This window comes from Macaca fascicularis, chromosome 9, assembly GCF_037993035.2.
Source record: "Macaca fascicularis isolate 582-1 chromosome 9, T2T-MFA8v1.1".
Taxonomy (NCBI): Eukaryota; Metazoa; Chordata; class Mammalia; order Primates; family Cercopithecidae; genus Macaca; species Macaca fascicularis.
In genome coordinates this window covers 121,453,431-121,473,105 of record NC_088383.1, presented here as the reverse complement: position 1 = coordinate 121,473,105, position 19,675 = coordinate 121,453,431, and the positions used below count along the sequence as shown (strand labels likewise).

The 19,675-nt window shown below is 41.8% G+C and overlaps 1 protein-coding gene across 4 annotated transcripts in view; it reads right to left on the bottom strand.

The window, feature by feature from the left end:
* Positions 1 to 1,101: 1,101 nt before the first annotated feature.
* ACSL5 (acyl-CoA synthetase long chain family member 5) overlaps positions 1,102 to 19,675 on the bottom strand; it is a 54,571-nt gene continuing 35,997 nt past the window's right edge. For 2 of the 4 annotated variants that reach the window (XM_074002703.1, XM_074002702.1), the window contains exons 7-22: positions 19,140 to 19,318; positions 18,330 to 18,362; positions 18,190 to 18,241; positions 17,297 to 17,370; positions 16,821 to 16,898; positions 15,553 to 15,687; positions 12,178 to 12,312; positions 11,245 to 11,340; positions 7,507 to 7,579; positions 7,137 to 7,225; positions 6,730 to 6,846; positions 4,000 to 4,143; positions 3,122 to 3,223; positions 2,626 to 2,697; positions 2,123 to 2,269; positions 1,102 to 1,378 (exon numbers count right to left, since the gene is read on the bottom strand). In XM_074002703.1, the coding sequence (XP_073858804.1) occupies positions 2,129 to 2,269; positions 2,626 to 2,697; positions 3,122 to 3,223; positions 4,000 to 4,143; positions 6,730 to 6,846; positions 7,137 to 7,225; positions 7,507 to 7,579; positions 11,245 to 11,340; positions 12,178 to 12,312; positions 15,553 to 15,687; positions 16,821 to 16,898; positions 17,297 to 17,370; positions 18,190 to 18,241; positions 18,330 to 18,362; positions 19,140 to 19,318 (1,520 nt within the window). In that variant the 3' untranslated portion in view covers positions 1,102 to 1,378; positions 2,123 to 2,128. Of the gene's footprint in view, positions 2,270 to 2,625; positions 2,698 to 3,121; positions 3,224 to 3,999; positions 4,144 to 6,729; positions 6,847 to 7,136; positions 7,226 to 7,506; positions 7,580 to 11,244; positions 11,341 to 12,177; positions 12,313 to 15,552; positions 15,688 to 16,820; positions 16,899 to 17,296; positions 17,371 to 18,189; positions 18,242 to 18,329; positions 18,363 to 19,139; positions 19,319 to 19,675 lie in introns of all 4 variants that reach the window. The other 2 variants (XM_045362232.3, XM_045362231.3) reach the window with 1 other exon arrangement.

The following is a 19,675-nucleotide window of genomic DNA, read 5'->3' as shown; positions in this document are numbered from 1 at the left end:
CGGCAGTGAACAGACAAGTAAAATATATGTAAGATGGAGTCATGTTATTGTGAAGCAAGAAGGTAGGACAGTCTTGAGTTGGCATTTGAAGCAGATGAGGGGACAAGTCATGTGCTTTGGGATATTTGCATTTTAGAGACAGCAGTAAGAACAAAAACAGGCTGGACCTGTGTCTGGCATGTTTGATACACAGGACGGTAACCGGTGAGGTTCAGCTAGAATGAGTGAGGGGAGAAAAGGAAAGGAAGTGAAGGCGAGAAGGTTAAAGTGATAATGGGAGCTAGACTTAAAAGTTAATTCCTGCCTACCCTTTTGTTTCAGATACTCAAGAATAGACATTTCTTTGGCTTTTCTGGGCTCAAAGTCTAGAAAGCCCATCCAAGAACATTCTCTTTAACTCCAGTTGGAGGCCAGAAAAGAATACTATTAATATTCAAGATTAATTAGAGTACAACAAAGATGGTAAGAGAATGGATATGACTTGGGCTCAGTTGGAGTTTTGGCTCAGCTGGTGTTTGTTTTATTCTTTACAGCTATTGGATAAGAAGGGTTGGTCTTCAGAACTTTTCTTTGGTAGTTAACCTGTTTGCAGACTAGAATCATCTGGGGATCTCTTTAACAATCCCAGTGCCCAGGCTGTATCCGGCCATTTAAGCCAGAATCTCTGGAGTGGCACCCCAGGCATTAGTGTCTTTTTTTTTTTTTTTTTTTAGACAGAGTCTCGCACTTTTGCCCAGGCTGGAGTGCAGTGGTGCAATCTCAGCTCACAGCAAGCTCCGCCTCCCGGGTTCACGCCATTCTCCTGCCTCAGCCTCCTGAGTAGCTGGGACTACAGGCGCCCGCCACCACGCCCAAGTAATTTTTTTGTATTTTTAGTAGAGATGGGGTTTCACCGTGTTAGCCAGGATGGTCTTGATCCCTTGACCTCATGATCTGCCCGTCTCAGCCTCCCAAAGTGCTGGGCATTAGTGTCTTTTTAAACTTCCTAGATAATTCTATCGTGTAGCCAAGTTTAAGAACAAATACTGTACTTGATTTTTAAGGGCTCCTTGTTTAAGACTGATTTTCATCATGGTCCATGAGGCAAAAAACACCACAACATAAGTATCTGCAATAGTTTATTTTAAAGACTACATTTACAAGTAGAAGCAACGTGTGTTATCTGTGGATAAGGCAGAGCAGGAACTCCAATCCGAGGGTGGGGGAGATGAGTTGGTTCCTTCACAGAAAATAAGCCTGTTGTGTGGACATCTTGCTTGCCTGTAGGTCTTTGTTCCCAGTTCAGGAGGTTTTTATTCAGTGCTTGCTTCATTTACTGGAAAAGTTCACTGTGCGCACGTGTCAACGCCTTCCCCACAGCTTCCAGCTCAGCAGCAAACTGTAGCGGACAGATTTACTCCCCAGTTGCTACTATAAATAACGCTTTAAAAACAGCATTCCTTTTGAACAATATGTCGTAGGCCCAATTTTTAATACTGCCAAGTTAGAGATCTAACTAGAGAGTTTAGGAAATGTTTGGTATGATTAAACTTTTCCCTTCAGTACACAATTTAATTTACACAGAAGAGCATCAGAGAAATTTCTCTCATAGATATGACTGACATGACTGATAGGTTCAAACTAAAATTTTACTGGTTTCTGGAGTGGCTAGAAAACATGAATTATAAGCAGTTTTTCAGAATTTAAAAATATCTTAGTTTGAACAGAAGATGTAAATAAGCATTGAGACTGTTGGCAAGTTATGTTTATCACAAAGCAACAAGGAAGAAGGCACAGCGGGTCCCTTTGACCCTTGAACTTGTGGTCACTTATAGTATTAAGGTTGGAAATCATGAGGAAGGATACAGAACATAAACTGAGATCTTGAAGACAGGCATGTTGATAAAAGTAGCCCTAAAGCCTTAATATTAGCAACATTGAAGATGGGAAAGATGAGATTGATTTATTTGGGGACTAAGTTTACACATTATATGTCTCTCAATATAAAACAAAAGCTATGGCTTTAGAGTTAAGTAGGCAAAAGAAAAAAAAAAAAAGGAGGAAAGACAAAACAAATGTAAGAATAGTTTTTAATCCATGTTCTCACAAGCAGTGCAGAGTGGGCAGGCAGGTACTTAACTACCTTATCCTAATCCTGGATGTGCTCATACAGACTGTCAATTTGGGTCCGAAAGTATTTGGAAAGCTCTCCCCGCTTTGCTTTCAATGTTGGTGTCAAGAGCCCATTTTCAATGGAAAATGGTTCTGGATGAAGAAAAACGGCTTTGACCTGGAAGATGAACACACACACATCCATGCTCATTAGTGATTTGGACTTCTCTGCAGAGCCCGCCGAGTGCTCTGTGAAAAAAGTGAGGTTGATGCAGGGAAAGGGTAAAGGTAATAGTAACACATGCCCATTCCCATAAACATAATTTGAGAAAGAAATGAGTAGGGAGAAGGCAGAATGGATAATAAACAGCAAAAAAAGGACAAATAACTACGAAAGATCATTTTATAGTTAATGGCACAAAATCTATAATCAATTCCTTAGAAATTATATATTTAAACCTCATGAGATAGAAACTTGAAACAAAACTTTCTAATATGATGAGAGGCCAGTATAACATCAGTGGTAGTACACACCTGTTCAAAGGTTTTAAGGCCACTTTCTTTCCCAATTTTCTGCAAGTCTTCTAAAATGGCTTTCCTTACAACCTAAGAATACAAAACATCGCTTAAAGCATGGCTGTTTCAAACAGAGCCTGCAGGGCTAAGCGTGAACCAACTCAGAGTGCCTGGCAAAGCCGTGCAGTATGAAAGCAGGAATATAAAACTGGGCACATTATATGCCCAATATTGAAAGAAAAACTAAGAAGAAAAGGTACATCTAAATGTTAACAGTTTTCCCTGAATAGCATTTTTACTCTTCTTTCCCAGTCTTTTCCCACAATGAACATATTATTGTAAATAGAAAAGAGAGTTTTATTTTTTAAACTCTCCATCCTATCCCCGAGTCTCATAAAACTATTCAGCCTGTTGGGGCTGCAGCCACTTGTGACAGATGCAGGAACTGGTGAGGCATCCTCTCCTCCACGATGGACCCATGGGTGTGCATAAAGCTTTCCTAGGCAAGACTTACTTGGTTTTGGCACAGTTCCTCAAAGGAGCCCTTTACCCCAAGCTTGGCTGCAAATGAGGGAAGTACATCTGGGTCAGGAACCACCACTCCTACTAAGGATGACTATGGAAAGGAAATAAAAGGTGCAAGGGCATGAGAGAAGCCATGTAGGGATTTCCCCAGTAGTTAAATAAAGCAGAATTATGTCGTTGTAATAGTTATTGCCTCAAAACCCTAAATCCAGTACTAATGTTCTTTTGTCACTATATATTTTCAATACACATGGAACTGTAATCCCATTTTCCCACTCGATATCTCATTACAAAGATGTTCTATTCAAATCTGATCCGTCAACATTAAGCTTAAAGCATCTCTGACTTGTCCAGGTCCACTCTCCCTTAACCCCCAAAAGCTACGTTTAAGCGCAGTGTGTATAAAACAGTTTGTTGTTTTGGGATAAGGAGTTCCTTAAAGCTATATTTAAGCACAGTATGTATAAAACAACAGTTTGTTGATGAAACTTTTGTTTGTTGTTTTATACATATTGCAACAGTTTGTTGTTTTATACATACTGTACTTAAACATAGCCTTAAGGAACTCCTAAAGGAATGGGAACTAAGTACAATGTGGAGCTCATTTTTTACTGAATCATTACCTTTTAGTGTAGCCATTCTAAACAATTCTACTGACTTGTGTACAACGTCCATCATAGTTTCAAAATTTTTTTAATTGAAATTGCCTTATTTGAGGTTGGAATGTAACTTTTTTTTTTTTTTTTTTTTTTTAGTTTTATAAGCTTGGATCTTCTCATTCTGAACCCAACTATACCCATTTCCTGTAGCTACAAGAACCAGCATGGTTTGTGACTGAAATGGGCTATTGTTAAAATGATGTATTACCCGTAAGCTCTCCCCATGTACAAAAATTTGTAACACTGGTCTGCTCCTGTTGTAGATATTTTCTATCTTCTCTGGCGCAATGTATTCTCCTTGGGCAAGCTTGAAAATGTTCTTTTTACGGTCGATGATCTTCAGAGTTCCATTCTACATGAGACAGATACAAGGATCAGTATTTTTGAGCCACGGAGACGGTATCAGTGGGGAGAGTGGTGAAGTCACAGTCATCTTTCTTCTCTAAAGCTGATTTCTCCCAGAGACTTTTGAGCTGTCTTTCATTTCTCTTTCTTGGCTTTGGGGAAAGGGGAGGGAAGCATCGTGCAGCAAGAACCTGTCTTTACTGTATATCTATGTGGAGAGTCAATGCGCAGCCTCAGAGAAAGTCTCCCGGATCTGCTGGGGTTATGCAAATTGATGCCTCATCCAAGGAAGAAATTGCGCAGCTCTCAATTTCCAATCACTAATTTCCAATTAGTTCATTTTCAGAACTCTCAGCGATAGAGGTGTTGTCTTTTGTTTAGACTTTTGATTTGATATGAATAGTTCTCCCACCGCTTGACTCCCTGTTATGTTTTCCTCCTTGTTAGATCCGGGAGTAAGCTCAAAAAGCTCCACTGTGCTAATCAAGCAAGTCAATTACTGGGCTTGTTAGGACAGCAACAGGGCTGAGAGGACTCCGACCGGCCACCAAAGGTCATTTGCAGCTTCATTTCTCTGAACTAATTGATCTGAGGAGCTTAGGTCTTTAGGGATTTGAATTGTAGAATTGGGATAAATGGCAAATACAATCCACATGCTAACACCCTAAGTAGGGCGACTAACTAAACCCACTCTGGAACTATCACAAGGCAGACTCAATAAATTAGCCATCAATTCAGCATAACGTTCATTATCTGAAAGTGATTGATAAGGTGCCACCTTCTATAACCCTGGTGTGGGGACATATCTATTGCTTACATCCTAGGCTTATTAGAGTGTTATTTAATCCTGTTACTAGACAGAAACAAATATGTTAGCAAACTACCAAACCCAAATCAATAAAATGCATCGTTAGGACCAGTGTTCTTAAAAGTTACATTGTCAAGCATTCCTTAAATCTCACTTAAATCTTAAATATTGATTGAGCAAGAAGGGAGTTTTAAATTCTAGTTACATTCCCACTTCCCCAGCACATAGTTAAGACAAAACTTTTGAGAGGGGAGATCTTTTGGAAAATCCCATCACTGCCCTTGCAATAATTTCCTTTCTTCCTATGAAAATAGCAATTACTGCTAATTATCATCAAGCTATGCTAAAAATATGTCCCTGTATCTTCCACAGAAAGGGGCTGTCAAGGTCAATGAGAGACAAACACTAGCCTCTGCAAACACATGATTTAGAAATCCTTCTTCCTTGTTTTGATATGCCTGTGAATTAATAGGGAGGATACTTATCCCAAGACACTCATAAGAGGCAAAAGTTGTGGACCAACAGCGTTATCAAACCAAAATTTTCTGGGTTTTTGTTTTGTTTTGATAGACACAGGGTCTTGCCATGTTGCTTAGGCTGGTCTCAAACTCCTGGCCTCAAACAATCCTCCCGCCTCAGTCTCCTCAAGTGTTAGGATTATAGGCTTGAGTCGCCACACTTGGCCTCAAACGACAACTTCTGCCTCAAGAAAAGTTAAGGGGCGGGGGAAAAAAGGACAGAATAGTACATCTCCCTACTCCTTTTCTGGAGAAGTCACCTAATTTTTCCTTGGCTGGTAGCAAATCTATTCCATTGCAGGGGACCCATGCCAACTCTTATGTCCAGGTCTACCTGATGTATTAAAGAATCCCACCTTCAGTTTGGGTCTAAAAACAGTGCTAGGATCACTGACTTACTGCTTGCTGGTGGTATATTTGATAAGGAATAAGGCAGGAAGAAAACACTTCAACTGGTCTACATCTTGGTGTCTTCGATAACAGTGTGATCAAAATACCGAAAGTAGTCTCTGGCGGTACTTCTGGTGTGGTAGCTTATACCAGTAATCCCAGAACTTTGGGAGGTCAAGGTAGGAGGATTGCTTGAGGCCAGGAATTTGAGTCCATCCTGGTCAACTCAGCGAGACCGCATCTCTATAAAATTCTAGCTTTGGCAGCTCCTATTCACACATTAAATTACTTTCTCAGAATTTCATATTGTTGGTCCATGGAAGAGCTGCAACTAGAACACAAATCTCCTGACTTCTAGCCTATATTCTTTTTTTTTTTTTTTTAACTTTTAAGTTACAAGTTAACCTAGATTCTTTTAATTGTATGTTCTTTTTTTTATTTTTTGTTTTATTTTATTTTATTTTTTGAGACAGAGTCTCTGTCACCCAGGCTGGAGTGCAGTGGCACAATCTTGGCTCACTGCAACCTCTGTCTTCTGGGTTCAAGGGATTCTCCTGCCTCAGCCTCCCAAGTAGGTGGGATTACAAGTGCCCATTTACCAGGCCCGCCTAATTTTTGTATTTTTAGTAGTGACGGGGTTTCGCCATGTTGGCCAGGCTGGTCTTGAACTCCTGACCTCAGGTGATCCACCACCTCAGTCTGTATGTTCTTCTCTGGATAGTACGAGGAAGTCATAAGCCAGGTAGGGTACAAATCTAATCCCCTCCAGCTGCCTCAGCTGATTAACCTGCTTGCATTTCTGCCCCTCTTGCTATAAGCAAATTGTTCTTCCCAGTCCATTAGCACAGACTTCCAGGAGTTCTGACGATATACCCACCGGGAGCCAGCGACCAATGTCTCCTGTGTGAAGCCAGCCATCACTGTCCAGGGCTTCCTGTGTCTTCTCAGGGTCCTTCAGGTATCCTTTGAACACGTTTGTACCCTTGATGCAGATCTGCACAGCAGACATACAAGGCGGTGACAATAGCAAAGGCTGCTCCTCCCAGCGTGGGCAGTTTATGAAACATCTGCTCCCCCTTAAATCATTTGATGGCTTCCACTACACTGTGAAGAGCACCAGATCTTAGTCTCCACTACAGGGGATAGGAAAGTGAAGTTCAGAGTGCTTAATTCTTTGCTAAAGATCTCAAAGGGGCCAAATCCAAGTTTGCTTACAATTATTTGCTCCTTCTGATATAAACCGCCCCACCATGATTGTCTGACCACAGGGCATGACCTACCCACCTCTCCTTCATTATTCACTGAAAAGTAGTTCATGTCAGCCACATCTTCCAGCTTCACATAATTGCAAGTCAGGGGCGCCCCAACGTGACCTAGAACACACCACGCAGAATCAGCTGAGAAACTCTTGCATAGTGATAATTCCAGGCATATTTCTGAGATATTTATGACTTGACTCTAGAAGAGTAAGACTGAAAAATCACCTGGCACCAATGCACACTAGCCAAGGTAGGCAGGCCTGGGCCCAATACTTGAATTTTGCATTTGCCACATTAGTCCAGAGAACTGAGGTTATCTAAACTCCAAAGTCCTAGTTCAGTTAGAGCCTTTCTTCCAACCATGGCACCTCCTGCCCAGCAGATGGAGGACTTACCTGATGTCCAGTCCCCAGGTGATGTAAATGTACAGCCAGCTGTGCATTCTGTTTGACCATAAGCTTCATACACCTGGGAAACCAAAGAAGAGCTTGTAGATTTACTCAAGATAAAGTGTGAGCTGGCCATGTGCTATGGCCAAGACATGAGGAAACCAAGGTCTCTAAGTGTTCGAGACCACTTAGTGTCTTAAAACCTTGAAATTAGAGGGGGCGGTGGCTCACGCCTATAATCCCAGCACTTTGGGATGGTGAAGCTGGAGGATCACCTGAGGTCAAGAGTTCGAGACCAGCCTGGCCAACATGGTGAAACCCGATATTTACAAAAATACAAAAAAAATTAGCTGGGCATGATGGCAGGTGCCTGTAATCCCAGCTACTCAAGAGGCTGAGGCAGGAGAATCACTTGAACCTGGGAGGAGGAGGTTGCAGTGAGCTGAGATCATGCCATTGCACACCAGCCTGGGCAACAGAGCAAGACTCCATCTCAAAACAAAACAAAACAAAACAAAACAAACAAACAAAAAACCTTGAACTCATACCCAAGCTGCAAAGTATTTACTACCAACACTTTTGGCCATTCAGAAACCAAAAGGGTCTGGAAATAGACCAAAGTATAGAACTTTACATGAAAAAGCATTTTGGCCAGGCATGGTGGCTCACACCTATAATCTCAGCACTTTGGGAGGCCGAGGCGGGAGATTCACCTGAGGTCATGAGTTCTAGGCCAGCCTGACCAACATGGTGAAACCCCATCTCTAGTAAAAATACAAAAATTAGCCGGGCCTGGTGGCATGCACCTGTGATCCCAGCTACTCAGGAGGCCGAGGCAGGAGAATCGCTTGAACCCAGAAGGCAGAGGTTGCGGTGAGCCGAGATTGTGCCATTGCACTCCAGCCTCAGTGACACAGCAAGCAAGACTCCATCTCAAAAAAAAAAAGAAAAGAAAAGAAAAAGAAAGAAAGAAAGGAAAGGAAAGAAAATGCAGCATTTCAAGTAGGTGGGAACATGTAAGTTATTCACTAAGTGATGGTCAACCCAATAGCAATTGAACTTCAACCTGAGCAATGGAGCATCACTGAAGGAACTGAAGAAGGGGAGTAGCATTTTTTAAGGGAAATAGCTCCCATTGTGATATAAAACAAGAGTTGGCAAACTTTATCTGTACAGGCCAAGATAGTAAATATTTTCTGCTTTGTGAGCCATCTGGTATCTGACTCAAAACTTGACTCTGCCAACATAGCACGAAAGCAGCCACAGTCCATATGTAAATGGATGGACATAGCTGTATTTCAGTAATATTTTAAAAATAAAAACTGGCTGCAGACTAGTTTTAGCCTGTGCTGCAATTTGCCAAACCCTGGTATAGAAGATAATCTTGATTGGAGAGAGGCTGGGGGCAGGAAACAAGTTCACAGGCTGCTGCAAAGGAGGGTGTGGCCTGTGATAGGCAGAATTGGGAGACAGAGGAAGGCTTAAAGAAGACATTTCTGGGAGGGGGTTAGCAACAGAACCTGCCGATCTATTGGTTTTAGGGGCTTAAGGAAAGGACAATATTAAAAATGGCTACGAGGATACTGATTTGAAAGACTACAGGGCCTCAGGCCTTGGCATCAATCTGGAGTCTCTTTTGATTGTGGTTATACGGATAGGGGACTCATGAGGAAAAGTCTGTGCCTGTTTTGTTCATGCTCTGCATGGCTGGTTGAATGAATAAACTATCCATCTGGGTAAAAATTGAGACAATGTGCATGACCAAGCACTTGCACAAATTTCAGGTGGAACTGAGACTTACATGGAAAAAATGGAAAATGGTAAGTTTGCCAGAAAGTAAGGGTGAAATAGTCTTACGAAGTATCAGGGGTTAGGAAGTCCTGTCTAAGCAATTTAAAACCTACAAATATAAAAGATTATTTAATTTGACTATAAAAACATTGGAAATTTTTATATGGCAAAACACAGGGCAAAAATGATGAGACTAGGAAAAATCTTTCCAATACGACAAAAGTTAATATTACAGGTTGACTATTCTAATCCAAATGTTTGAAATCCAAAATGTTCCAAAATCCAAAACCTTTTGCGTGCCGACATGATGTTCAAAGGAAATGCTTTTTGGAGCACTTCAGATTTTGGATTTTCAGATTCAGAATGCTCAACTGTTTTATAATGCAAATATTCCAAAATTGGGAAAAAAATGCAAAATTCAAAACACTTTTAGTCCCAAGCATTTCAAATAGGGAGATACTCAACCTGTATTACTCTGTGAAGAACTCTTAGAAATATAAAAAAGGACCAAATTCTCTTTTGCCTGTTTTTCTATAAAGAAGTAATAGAATAATTCATGGATGAAATACACATGTCAGTAAGCAATAGAAAGATGCTTGGTATAAATAAAAGAAACAAAACTTAATAAGATTTTTCATTTATCTGATTAGCTAATATCTAAATGACTGATAAAGTCTGTCACTGGCAAAAGCGTGGGCAAATAAGGCCTGATGTACTTGCAGAAATGTGTAACAAACAATCTTTCTGGAAGAAAATTTGATAATATACACTATTACACACACACACACACACAGAGACATACACTTTTGACACAGTAATCCCTTGCGTGGATTTATTCTAGATTAATGATTAATTGATTATAACAATGAAAAATATCATAAGCAACTCAAGTGTCCATTAACAGATTAGTTATTTGAGTACAGCTGACCCTTCCTTGCACAACACAGGTTTGTACGGCACAGCTCCACCGATAGGTGGATTTTCTTCTGTCTGTGCTGCTCCTGAGATAGCAAGACCAACCCCTCCTCTTCTTCCTCCTCAGCCTACTCAACATGAAGACAGTGAGGATGAAAACCTTTATAATGATCCATTTCCACTTAATGAATAGTAAATATGTTTTCTCATCCTTATGATTTTTTAAATAACATTTTCTTTTTTCTAACTTCCTTTATGGTAAGAATACGGTATATAATACATATACAAAATATATGTTGATTAATTATATTATTGGTAAGGCTTCTAGTCAATAATAGTCTACTAGTAGTTAAGTTTTTGGGGAGTCAATTTTTTTGTTTGGTTTTGTTTTGTTTTTTTGAGACGGAGTCTTGCTCTGTCGTCCAAGCTGGAGTGCAGTGGCGCGATCTCTGCTCACTGTACGGTCCACCTCCCGGGTTCACGCCATTCTCCCACCTCAGCCTCCTGAGTGGCTGGGACCACAGTGGCCCTCCACCACGCCTGACTAATTTTTTTGTATTTTTAGTAGAGACAGGATTTCACCGTGTTAGCCAAGATGGTCTCTATCTCCTGACCTCGTGATCTGCCTGCCTTGGCCTCCCAAAGTGCTGGGATTACAGGCACCAGCCACCGCGCCTGGCCGGGGAGTCGAGTATTATACATGAATTTTTGACTGCGTGGGGGTAGGCAATCCTAACTCTTGCATTGTTCAAGGGTCAACTACATTCAATAAACTATTGAGAAATCATTAAAATGATGCTGAGCTTTATTTGACAAGGAGCAATGTTAACAAGTGTTTTAGAGCACTAGTTTTATTTCTGTGAAGGTTTCTACACACAGATGCCTGAAGAGATGATGAGAAGAATATTTTCTCTGGATTTTGAGAATTTAGGTGACTTTCATTTTGGTACCTTTTAGTTGTTTTCATTGTTATTTAAACAGTGAGCTTGTTTGTGCAAAAGTAAACTGGCCTATTTTCAAAGAAGGTGCTTGGCTTACCTGACATCCCATTGCTGCCCGGAAGAATGTCATGACTGGAGCGGAGATGGGGGCAGCTCCGGTGACGATTATGCGAACCCTTCCGCCCAGGCTGGCCTGTTCAGTGGAAACAAAAGACATACTAAAACCTATTCTCTTGGCTTCAACATCCTCTACTGTAGAGTGGGTATAATAGCCTGTCCAGCGTTGTTATGAGAATTAAACTGATATCAATTCTCACGTTAATTTACAAAGCACTTAGAATACAGTCTGGATTGTAGAAAAGCACTTAAAATGTTAGCTATTATTGTCATCACTATCTATAGCTGGGACCAGAAGCCATATATTTCTCAAATAATTTGTATTCTTTAGCCCCTCAAATTGCTTATAATCTCAACAGACCACCAAAGAAAATAAGAGAGAGTGCTAGAACTTAAATAAAATATTTTTCTTTTCTTTTTTTTTTTTTTTTTTGAGATAGAGTCTGACCCTACTGCCCAGGCTGGAGTGAAGTGGTGCCATCTCAGCTCACTGCAACCTCTACCTCCTGGGTTCAAGCGATTCTCCTGCCTCAGCCTCCCATGTAGCTGGGATTACAGGCACCCACCACCACACCCAGCTAATTTTTCTATTGTCAGTAGAGAGCGGGTTTCACCATGGTGGTCAGGCTGGTCTTGAACGCCTGACCTCAGGTGACCTGCCCATCTAGGCCTCCCAAAGTGCTGGGATTATAGGTGTGAGCCACCACACTCAGCCTGCTTCTTTTTTTTTTTTTAAACCTACTCCCTTTAGTAGTAAAGTAGTACAAGAAAGATCTTAAAAAGCAGTGGACAAAAAGTGTGAAAGGATCTCTAGCTAAAGTGACGCTCAAGCAACAGAAGAAAAGCAAGGTCTGTGGAGTCAGAAGGCAGCCCAGGTATTTGCCTGCTTCAGTCCGGGACCTGTCCAACCTACCTGGATCTTTGCAAAGATGAGCTTATCCCAAAAACTGTCACGCCTGATGATACCCTTTTGAAGCTCCTTGAATTTACTGGCAACAGCCAAGTTCAACAAGAACTTCTTCAAGGGTGTCTTGGCTTCATTTTGTACCTGCAGAGTGATAGCTCCTTTTAGTTGGAAACCTATTGGAGATACTCATCAAGGCCATTAGTCAGCAAGAAACAGTGTGTTCTAGCTTCATAAGGAAGTGGTCTCACAGTCTCACACTCATGAACTCGATTGCGAATAATGATGAGCCCAGAGAATTATGGCCATGCTCAGAAAGAAGTGAACTTAATGCAAAGCTCCAGTCCTCCCCTTTACTGCCCCAATTTTTAGTCCTTGAGAAACAACTTGACAACTGAGATAAAGAGGGACTGCCTACAAAGTCACCTGGGGGGTACTAGATTTAAAACAAACAAAAAAACAACAGCTCAATGGGCACCACCTCTAGGGCTTTTCATTTAGTAGGTCAAAGGGCAGCCTAGGAATCTGCTTTTTTTTTTTTTTTTTGAGATGGAGTCTCACTCTGTCACCCAGGCTGGAGTGCAGTGGCGTGATCTCGGCTCACTGCAAGCTCCGCCTCCTGAGTTCATGCCATTCTCCTGCCTCAGCCTCCTGAGTAGCTGGAACTACAGGCACTGGCCACCATGCCCAGCTAACTTTTTTTTTTTTTTTTTGTATTTTTAGTAGAGATGGGGTTTCACCGTGTTAGCCAGGATCGTCTCGATCTCCTGACCTCGTGATCCGCCCGTCTCGGCCTCCCAAAGTGCTGGGATTACAGGCTTGAGCCACCGCACCCGGCCGGACTTAATTCTTCCTACTAAAATTATTTCTTCCCATTTGGGCTTAATTCTGACACCATTTTTCCAGCTCACATGATTTCCCTGGTCTCCCTGACTGTGGCCTCACTGTGACTGTATGTTCCATCAACCACACTCCTGCCAAAGGACAGCTTCCCCAAGTACAGCTCAAAGTGACCCCTTATTTCCAAAATTTAGTCCTGAACTCTGTAGCTGGCTTTCAAGATTCCACCCTACTGGAAGTCAGATGCAAGGCAATTGAAGTCTTTTTTCTTGTTCAAAATTTGGAGAATCCCTCTCCGTCCATCTTCCATGTTTACACCCCCATTTTTGGGCCTCCAGCCAAGCAGGGGTGATAATTTTTATCTTCTAATGTAAATTGGGCTCTAGGACATAAGCATCTTCTTATGCCTATAACATTATCATTGTACCAATATGTCATAATCTCTCTCCAAGATCCATGCTCAAATGCTTCCTGCATCATGTCATTCTTGAAACCTCCCTCATCTAAAAGAGATTTATCTTTCTTCAACATTCACAAGACTCACCCTCCCTCAACAAGTCACTGATAAAGAGTTAGTATTAGAGACCTGTGCTAATAAAGTCCTTCATTTTAAAAATACATTCAGGAAGTGAACTGTGTATTAGGTATTAACTACACAATAACTATCTCTGAAAAATAAAAAAAGTACAACAACAACATATGAACAAAAACCATAATAACAACCAAATCTAATAATTGCATAGCATGGTAAGAAACTGTTGGAATTATTATCAGTTCTGCTAGAACACCGCCTGCCCTGTCACCGGAGCCCATTTAGCATCTGCTGAGAGTCCTAATAGTGAAAGGAAGTGTTAAAATCTCAGAGGTGGTTGGGGAGGTGGGGGAGGGTTCCAAAGCATGTGAAGAATGGCCATGTATTACTTCCTCACGGATCCCAGCCTGAGGAATCATCACATACTATATTGCCTGGGTTCAAATAGCTTTGACAGCTCCTTGAAGCAATCTGACAATCTAACAATTGGGTGAGAAATATACAAGATGAGGTTGAGACAACTTGTGCCAGAAACCAAGGAAGCAATCAGAGGCTACAGGGGTATTGTCAAAAGGTCACCCGAGCAACTTGATGAGGGTTTCCAACTGCCAAGATGGGGCAATAAGAAGATCAAGAAGAAAGACTAACAGTTTGGGAGGCTGAGGTAGGTGGATCACTTGAAGTCAGGAGTTTGAGACCAGCCTGGCCAACATGGTGAAACCCCCTCTCTACTAAAAAATATTTTAAAAATGAGATGGGTGTAGTGGTGCACGTCTATAGTCCCAGCTCTCAGGAGGCTGAGGCAAGAGAATCACTTGAACCCAGGAGGCGGAGCTTGCAGTGAGCCGAGATCGTGCCATTGCACTCCAATCTGGGTGACAGAGTGGGACTCTGTCTCAAAAAAAAAAAAAAAAAAAAAAAAGAATGACTGAAATTTAAAAAACAAATCTGAAAATTATGAATTCCTAAAAATACACAGAGAAAATCTCATTGGCTACTTTTGAAGATTGCTGAGACACAAATCCATTTTTCTGAAGATTGATAAATAAAAATAATCAAATATTCGCCAGGTTTTATGGAAGAATCTCAGCTAATGAATGCAAGAGGAAGACAGAATTACAGGAATCACCATTCTGTAATTTCTAATGAAAAATAGAGCAGTGCTAGTCATCGGCATGACTCGCTAACATGACTACTGAAACAAGACTACTGAAAGCTTGATTCTGCCTTACCCCTTTTGAATGTGACTCTGGGCAGGTTATTTAACCTCCGAGGCTCATTTTCCTCGTCATAAGTTAGAAATAATAGGTGTAAGTATGATTTACTATGATTTTGTGAGGATTCAATGAGAGGATGCCTCTGAAATGTGTATCATGAGGCCTGGCACTTCAGCAAGGGAACAGCTTCCCCAGATGTCTGCTGAACCCTGAGGGGCTCCATAAGTCTCTGAGTCAAGCTCTTTCTTCAGATCAGGTCCAAGTCATCTTGCCCAAGAAAAAGGGGACTGTACTTATTTATTTTTCATTTTTAAATTTTATTTTTGTTTATTTTTTGAGATGGAGTCTTGCTCTGTTGCCCAGGCTGAAGTGCAGTGGCATGATCTTGGCTCACTGCAACCTCCGCCTCACGGCTTCAAGCAATTCTCCTGCCTCAGCCTCTCGAGTAGCTGGGATCACAGGCGCTCACCACCATGTCCAGCTAATTTTTGTATTTTTAGTACAGATGGGGTTTCACCATGTTGGCTGGTCGAGACCACCACCAGGTTGGTCTCGAACTCCTGACCCCAGGTAATCTGCCTGCCTTGGCCTCCCAAAGTGCTGAGATCACAGAAGTGAGCCACTGTACCTGGCAGGGATTGTATTTATAATGGTTTTTCATAGCTTGACCTGTAAACATGGCTTTACGTAGATATTTGTAGAGGGTGGAGGTAGAGGTGGAGTAAATCTCATAGTAGTACAGAGTTCCTTCATGCAGGCCGAAGTCACAGAGTCCCTTCAGCGGAAAGTTAGTACCTTATCGTAGATCCTGTTAAGGACTCGAGGCACCGTGGGAAACAATGTGGGCTTCAAAGTATTCATGTCATCAGCCAGCAACCGAATATTCCCTTGGAAGAATCCAACTCTGGCTCCACAGCAGTACACAACAGTCTGAAAACAAAACCAAATTATAGAGCTTAGAGGCAAACAACCCCTTTAGTGGGGACCTGTCTTGGAAGGAATTTGGGAAGTGGGCTAAGGCACACAGACACTTTCCTTACACAGCACCTCCCCGCCAATTCAGGACTCTGAGAGCCTTCCCCCCAAAAAGGATGAATATTTATCTCTGCTGTGGTGGCATGACAGATGAGACAGATATTGAGACTTTGTGGACCCCCAGACTCCACCACAGGTCTGTGTGACAGTCTCTAAGACAATCATCCTTTGTAAGACGCAATTCATTATGTGGCACTAAGAAAGCACTGCCAATTAAAGCAGAACCTGCCTTCAATCATAAGACCAGCCCAATTTCATAAATTACATTAAAATATTTTTTAAGGTTTCTTAGAATCAATTTTTTATGAATCAGATACATTACTTTAGCCCAAAGAACTGAATCTTGCATTTTGGCATTTTAGGCATCAACCATGAGCTGGCTGAAGAGGCATTTGGGGGTAGCGAGGAGCAGAGAGAGAACTTTCCAACCACACTACCTGTGTTTTTGAAAGACTGACACGGCTGTCGGTTCTCAAATCAGCCTCAAAATAGCCTGAAAAGCCTGGAGTACACTCACAGAAGAGTAGACCTCCTCCAGTGCACACAATGCTGACAGCACCACCTTACACACTCAGGTGTGGTGCAAAAACTCTCACGGGGGACATCTCATACCTTATGTGGATCAAATGCTCCTTCCCTGATCCTCTGTGGGGAACTTCCTTTTCTCTAATCCTAGATCTTTTCAAAAATTCTAACCAAAATAAAATTTAAAAAGAAGACAACGTCTTGTGTCAGCTCAGAATTAAGGGCAGATAGTAAGCTCCTAGCTGTGATGTCACTAGACTCACACACCCCATGAAAGCAGAAGCATGTACTATCCTCCCGGACACATGCAGACTTAGCAGAGGAAGGCTCTGCAGGAAATGAAGGGTCATACCACGATTAGAGCTCCCATGAGCCAACTCCTTGCCTGCACCTCTCACACCAGAGAGAGGACAGTAAATACTGTGCGGCTGCCTTTGGAATAAACATGTGATAGCAAGTCAGGACCCCCTTGCCACATACTGCTAGGAACATAGAACACTCACCTGTACAACCCTCTCAAACATATGAGCCAGAGGGAGGTAGGATATGGTCACATCGTCGGGAGTGGGCTCAAAAGTATGCTATGTAGGCCAGGGAAGCAAGAGAAGGCAACATGAGATTCATGGCAACTTTCATCTCCAATGGAGTTTTTAAAACTACCTCCTCCCAGGACTACCACAGACAGCTGTATAGGTGGTACACTGTGTAGATCTGAGATGCCTTGAACTGCATATAGTGTAGAAATTTACAGTGATCCTAAAAGACCAAGGCTTGAAAATGTACAGTCCTGTAGACAAAGAACACACTGGTGTTTGTCCACACTCAGGCCTTTAACGTGTGTGTGTGTGTGTGTGTGTGTGTGTGTGTGTGTGTGTGTGTGTGTGTGTGTATGTGTGTCTGCCTGCTCTAACTTCAAAAATAAAAATCTTATGACAGATTCACGTTTTAATGAGAGCCTCTTTTTCAATTGACCACTGACCTCCACACATTTGAGAAAGGCAGAAGCATTTGAAACAATATTTTGATGGGTTATCATGGCTCCTTTGGGGTCACCTGTAGGAAATAAGAGGTGGAGAGAAAGATACTTTATGTAACTAATAGGTAGCCTTTGGCCTTGAAAGAAACTAGATTCAATTGGTTTTATTCCAGAAGGCCAAGAGCATTTCCTGTCACTGTGTCTTTTTGTGGATGGTATATGCCTCTGTTTAGAATAATGAATTCCCCCGGAGATTCTACTGCTGAATGCATCATTGGCCTTCTACTACTACACGGAGCACAGCCGTGATTTCAGATATATGCACACCTGCAAAGAAAAATTCAAGTTAACCCTCCTTCTCCCTCCACCCCACATCTTGTGCTATTTATATGTTTGGAATTCCAGATCTACCAATATTATCTAGTAATATGGTTATAAACACTATAAACTGGGCATACTAGAATGAATATAACTGTAGACCATGATGGACCACATTAAAAACTATTAAGCATTCTAACAGATGGGTGGATGTAGGGTGGGGTTGAAGCCCTCTATGGAAAACTATCACTGAGTTATCTTGATTGAATGAAACCATCCCAGTGGTGTCAAATCAAGAGAGTGGTGGGTTGGTGGGGGCAGAGGAAAGGACTTTCTGATGTCATCTTTAAGACCCCTGAAATCTATTGAATGTAAACAGCTCCCAGTATACCAAATGAAGTTTATTTACTTATGTTTATATTTTTCCATTTGGGAATTCACACTTAGAAGCCTTAGGCTGTGAGCCCCTAAGGATAGGGCTCATTAGACGGAATATTTACCAGCCTACCAGAGGCCAAGAATTGAAATCATGTTCTTGGCTGACCAGGGGTCTAAGGTTCAGCTTCATGGGCACTGACCTGTGGTCCCACTGGTGAAGCAGATGATGCTAAGGTCTTCTGGGCTAGGAGGCTGGAGGAGGAAGCACAAGGGCTTATTCTACCATGAACTTTGAGAGTTGACAATGGCAAGGCTCAAATTCAGGCAGAAGAAAACTTACCACAGGTTTTCTGAAGTGCTCTTTGCCTAGGTTCTATATGAACAGAAAACCAAGAAAGAAAGACATCAGTTGAGATGGACAGACTGTGATAAATGTGGCCCTCTCCCTCCCTTTCCCATGAGAACATCTCTATGGGAATATAAGCAAAATTCCAACCTGGATTAGGACCAGAAGCCAACATTCAGGAACAATGGAAGTCCCAGGGAAGAGCATAAGATTTCTCTAGAAAATCATCTACCTACAGAGGGTAGATTGCATGTTCAAACTTCCCATTGTACTCTTAAGTTTCAATCATCTAGCGCCATAACTAAATCTTTTTTGAAAGAAAGGAATAGCTAACATTTTCAGAGCTTATTACATACACATTACTTTCCTGATAAATTTACATATATGAATTAATCTAACTCTTTACAAGACCTCTGTGAGGTAGGGATTATTTTTATCACCATTTCATGGACCGAGGAAAGAGAGATGAGATTGCCCAAGGTTGCCTAACAGATGTGGAGCTGGCATGTGAACCCAAGCAGCCCGGTTCCAGGAGCCACCTCCTTTAACTATTACTGAACTCCTATTTATATATTATCCACTTAGAAGTCCATGCAGCCGGCCACAGAACTTTGTCCTCTCCTGGCATGAGTTTCAAAGTTGTCTTGTGGAAATTATTCTCAGAGCTTCACATCATGAGTCTAATTTACTCCTCACATGCCACCCCTGGAGAACAAGAACCCTGTCCTCTTGTGAAGGTATCTTGCAAGTTGCCTAAGGTGTTGGACCAGCATTGGAGCCGCAAGATAAATTTCAGATCCATACCTCAGCATCATATAGGGATAAGATCTCAATTCCACTCTTCTCCCCTCTTTGCTTCAGGTCATCATCAAAGGGGTCCATAAGGATGACCACCTTCAGGCTCGGTGTGAAGCCTTTCTCTACATTCTCTATCAGCACCGATGCCTTTTGGGGTGTGTCACAGATCACCATGGCAATATCAGCTGAAAGCCAAAATAGAACCAGAGATCACTCCCCCTCTCTGCTAAGTACCTAATTGCCTTGCAAGAAGGAAGAGGTTTGAAAAGTTTTCAAAGCTGACAGGTGTCGAAAGGAGATTACACCTGCAAATCAGATTTATAATGTACAACCTGAAATACTCCATTGATGATAAATGAACTTAACTGAAACAGAAACACGTCATGTTCTTGAACTATGACAGCAGATTTTACAGTTTCTAGAGGAACCACAAAATTCCTTCTGTTTAAGAATTCATTCAGATAACCTGAACAGGTTACTGAGGTGTGGTTCTATCAATGTGTTTTATTTTGAGGAGGATAGTAGGGAATACAGGAAACAGG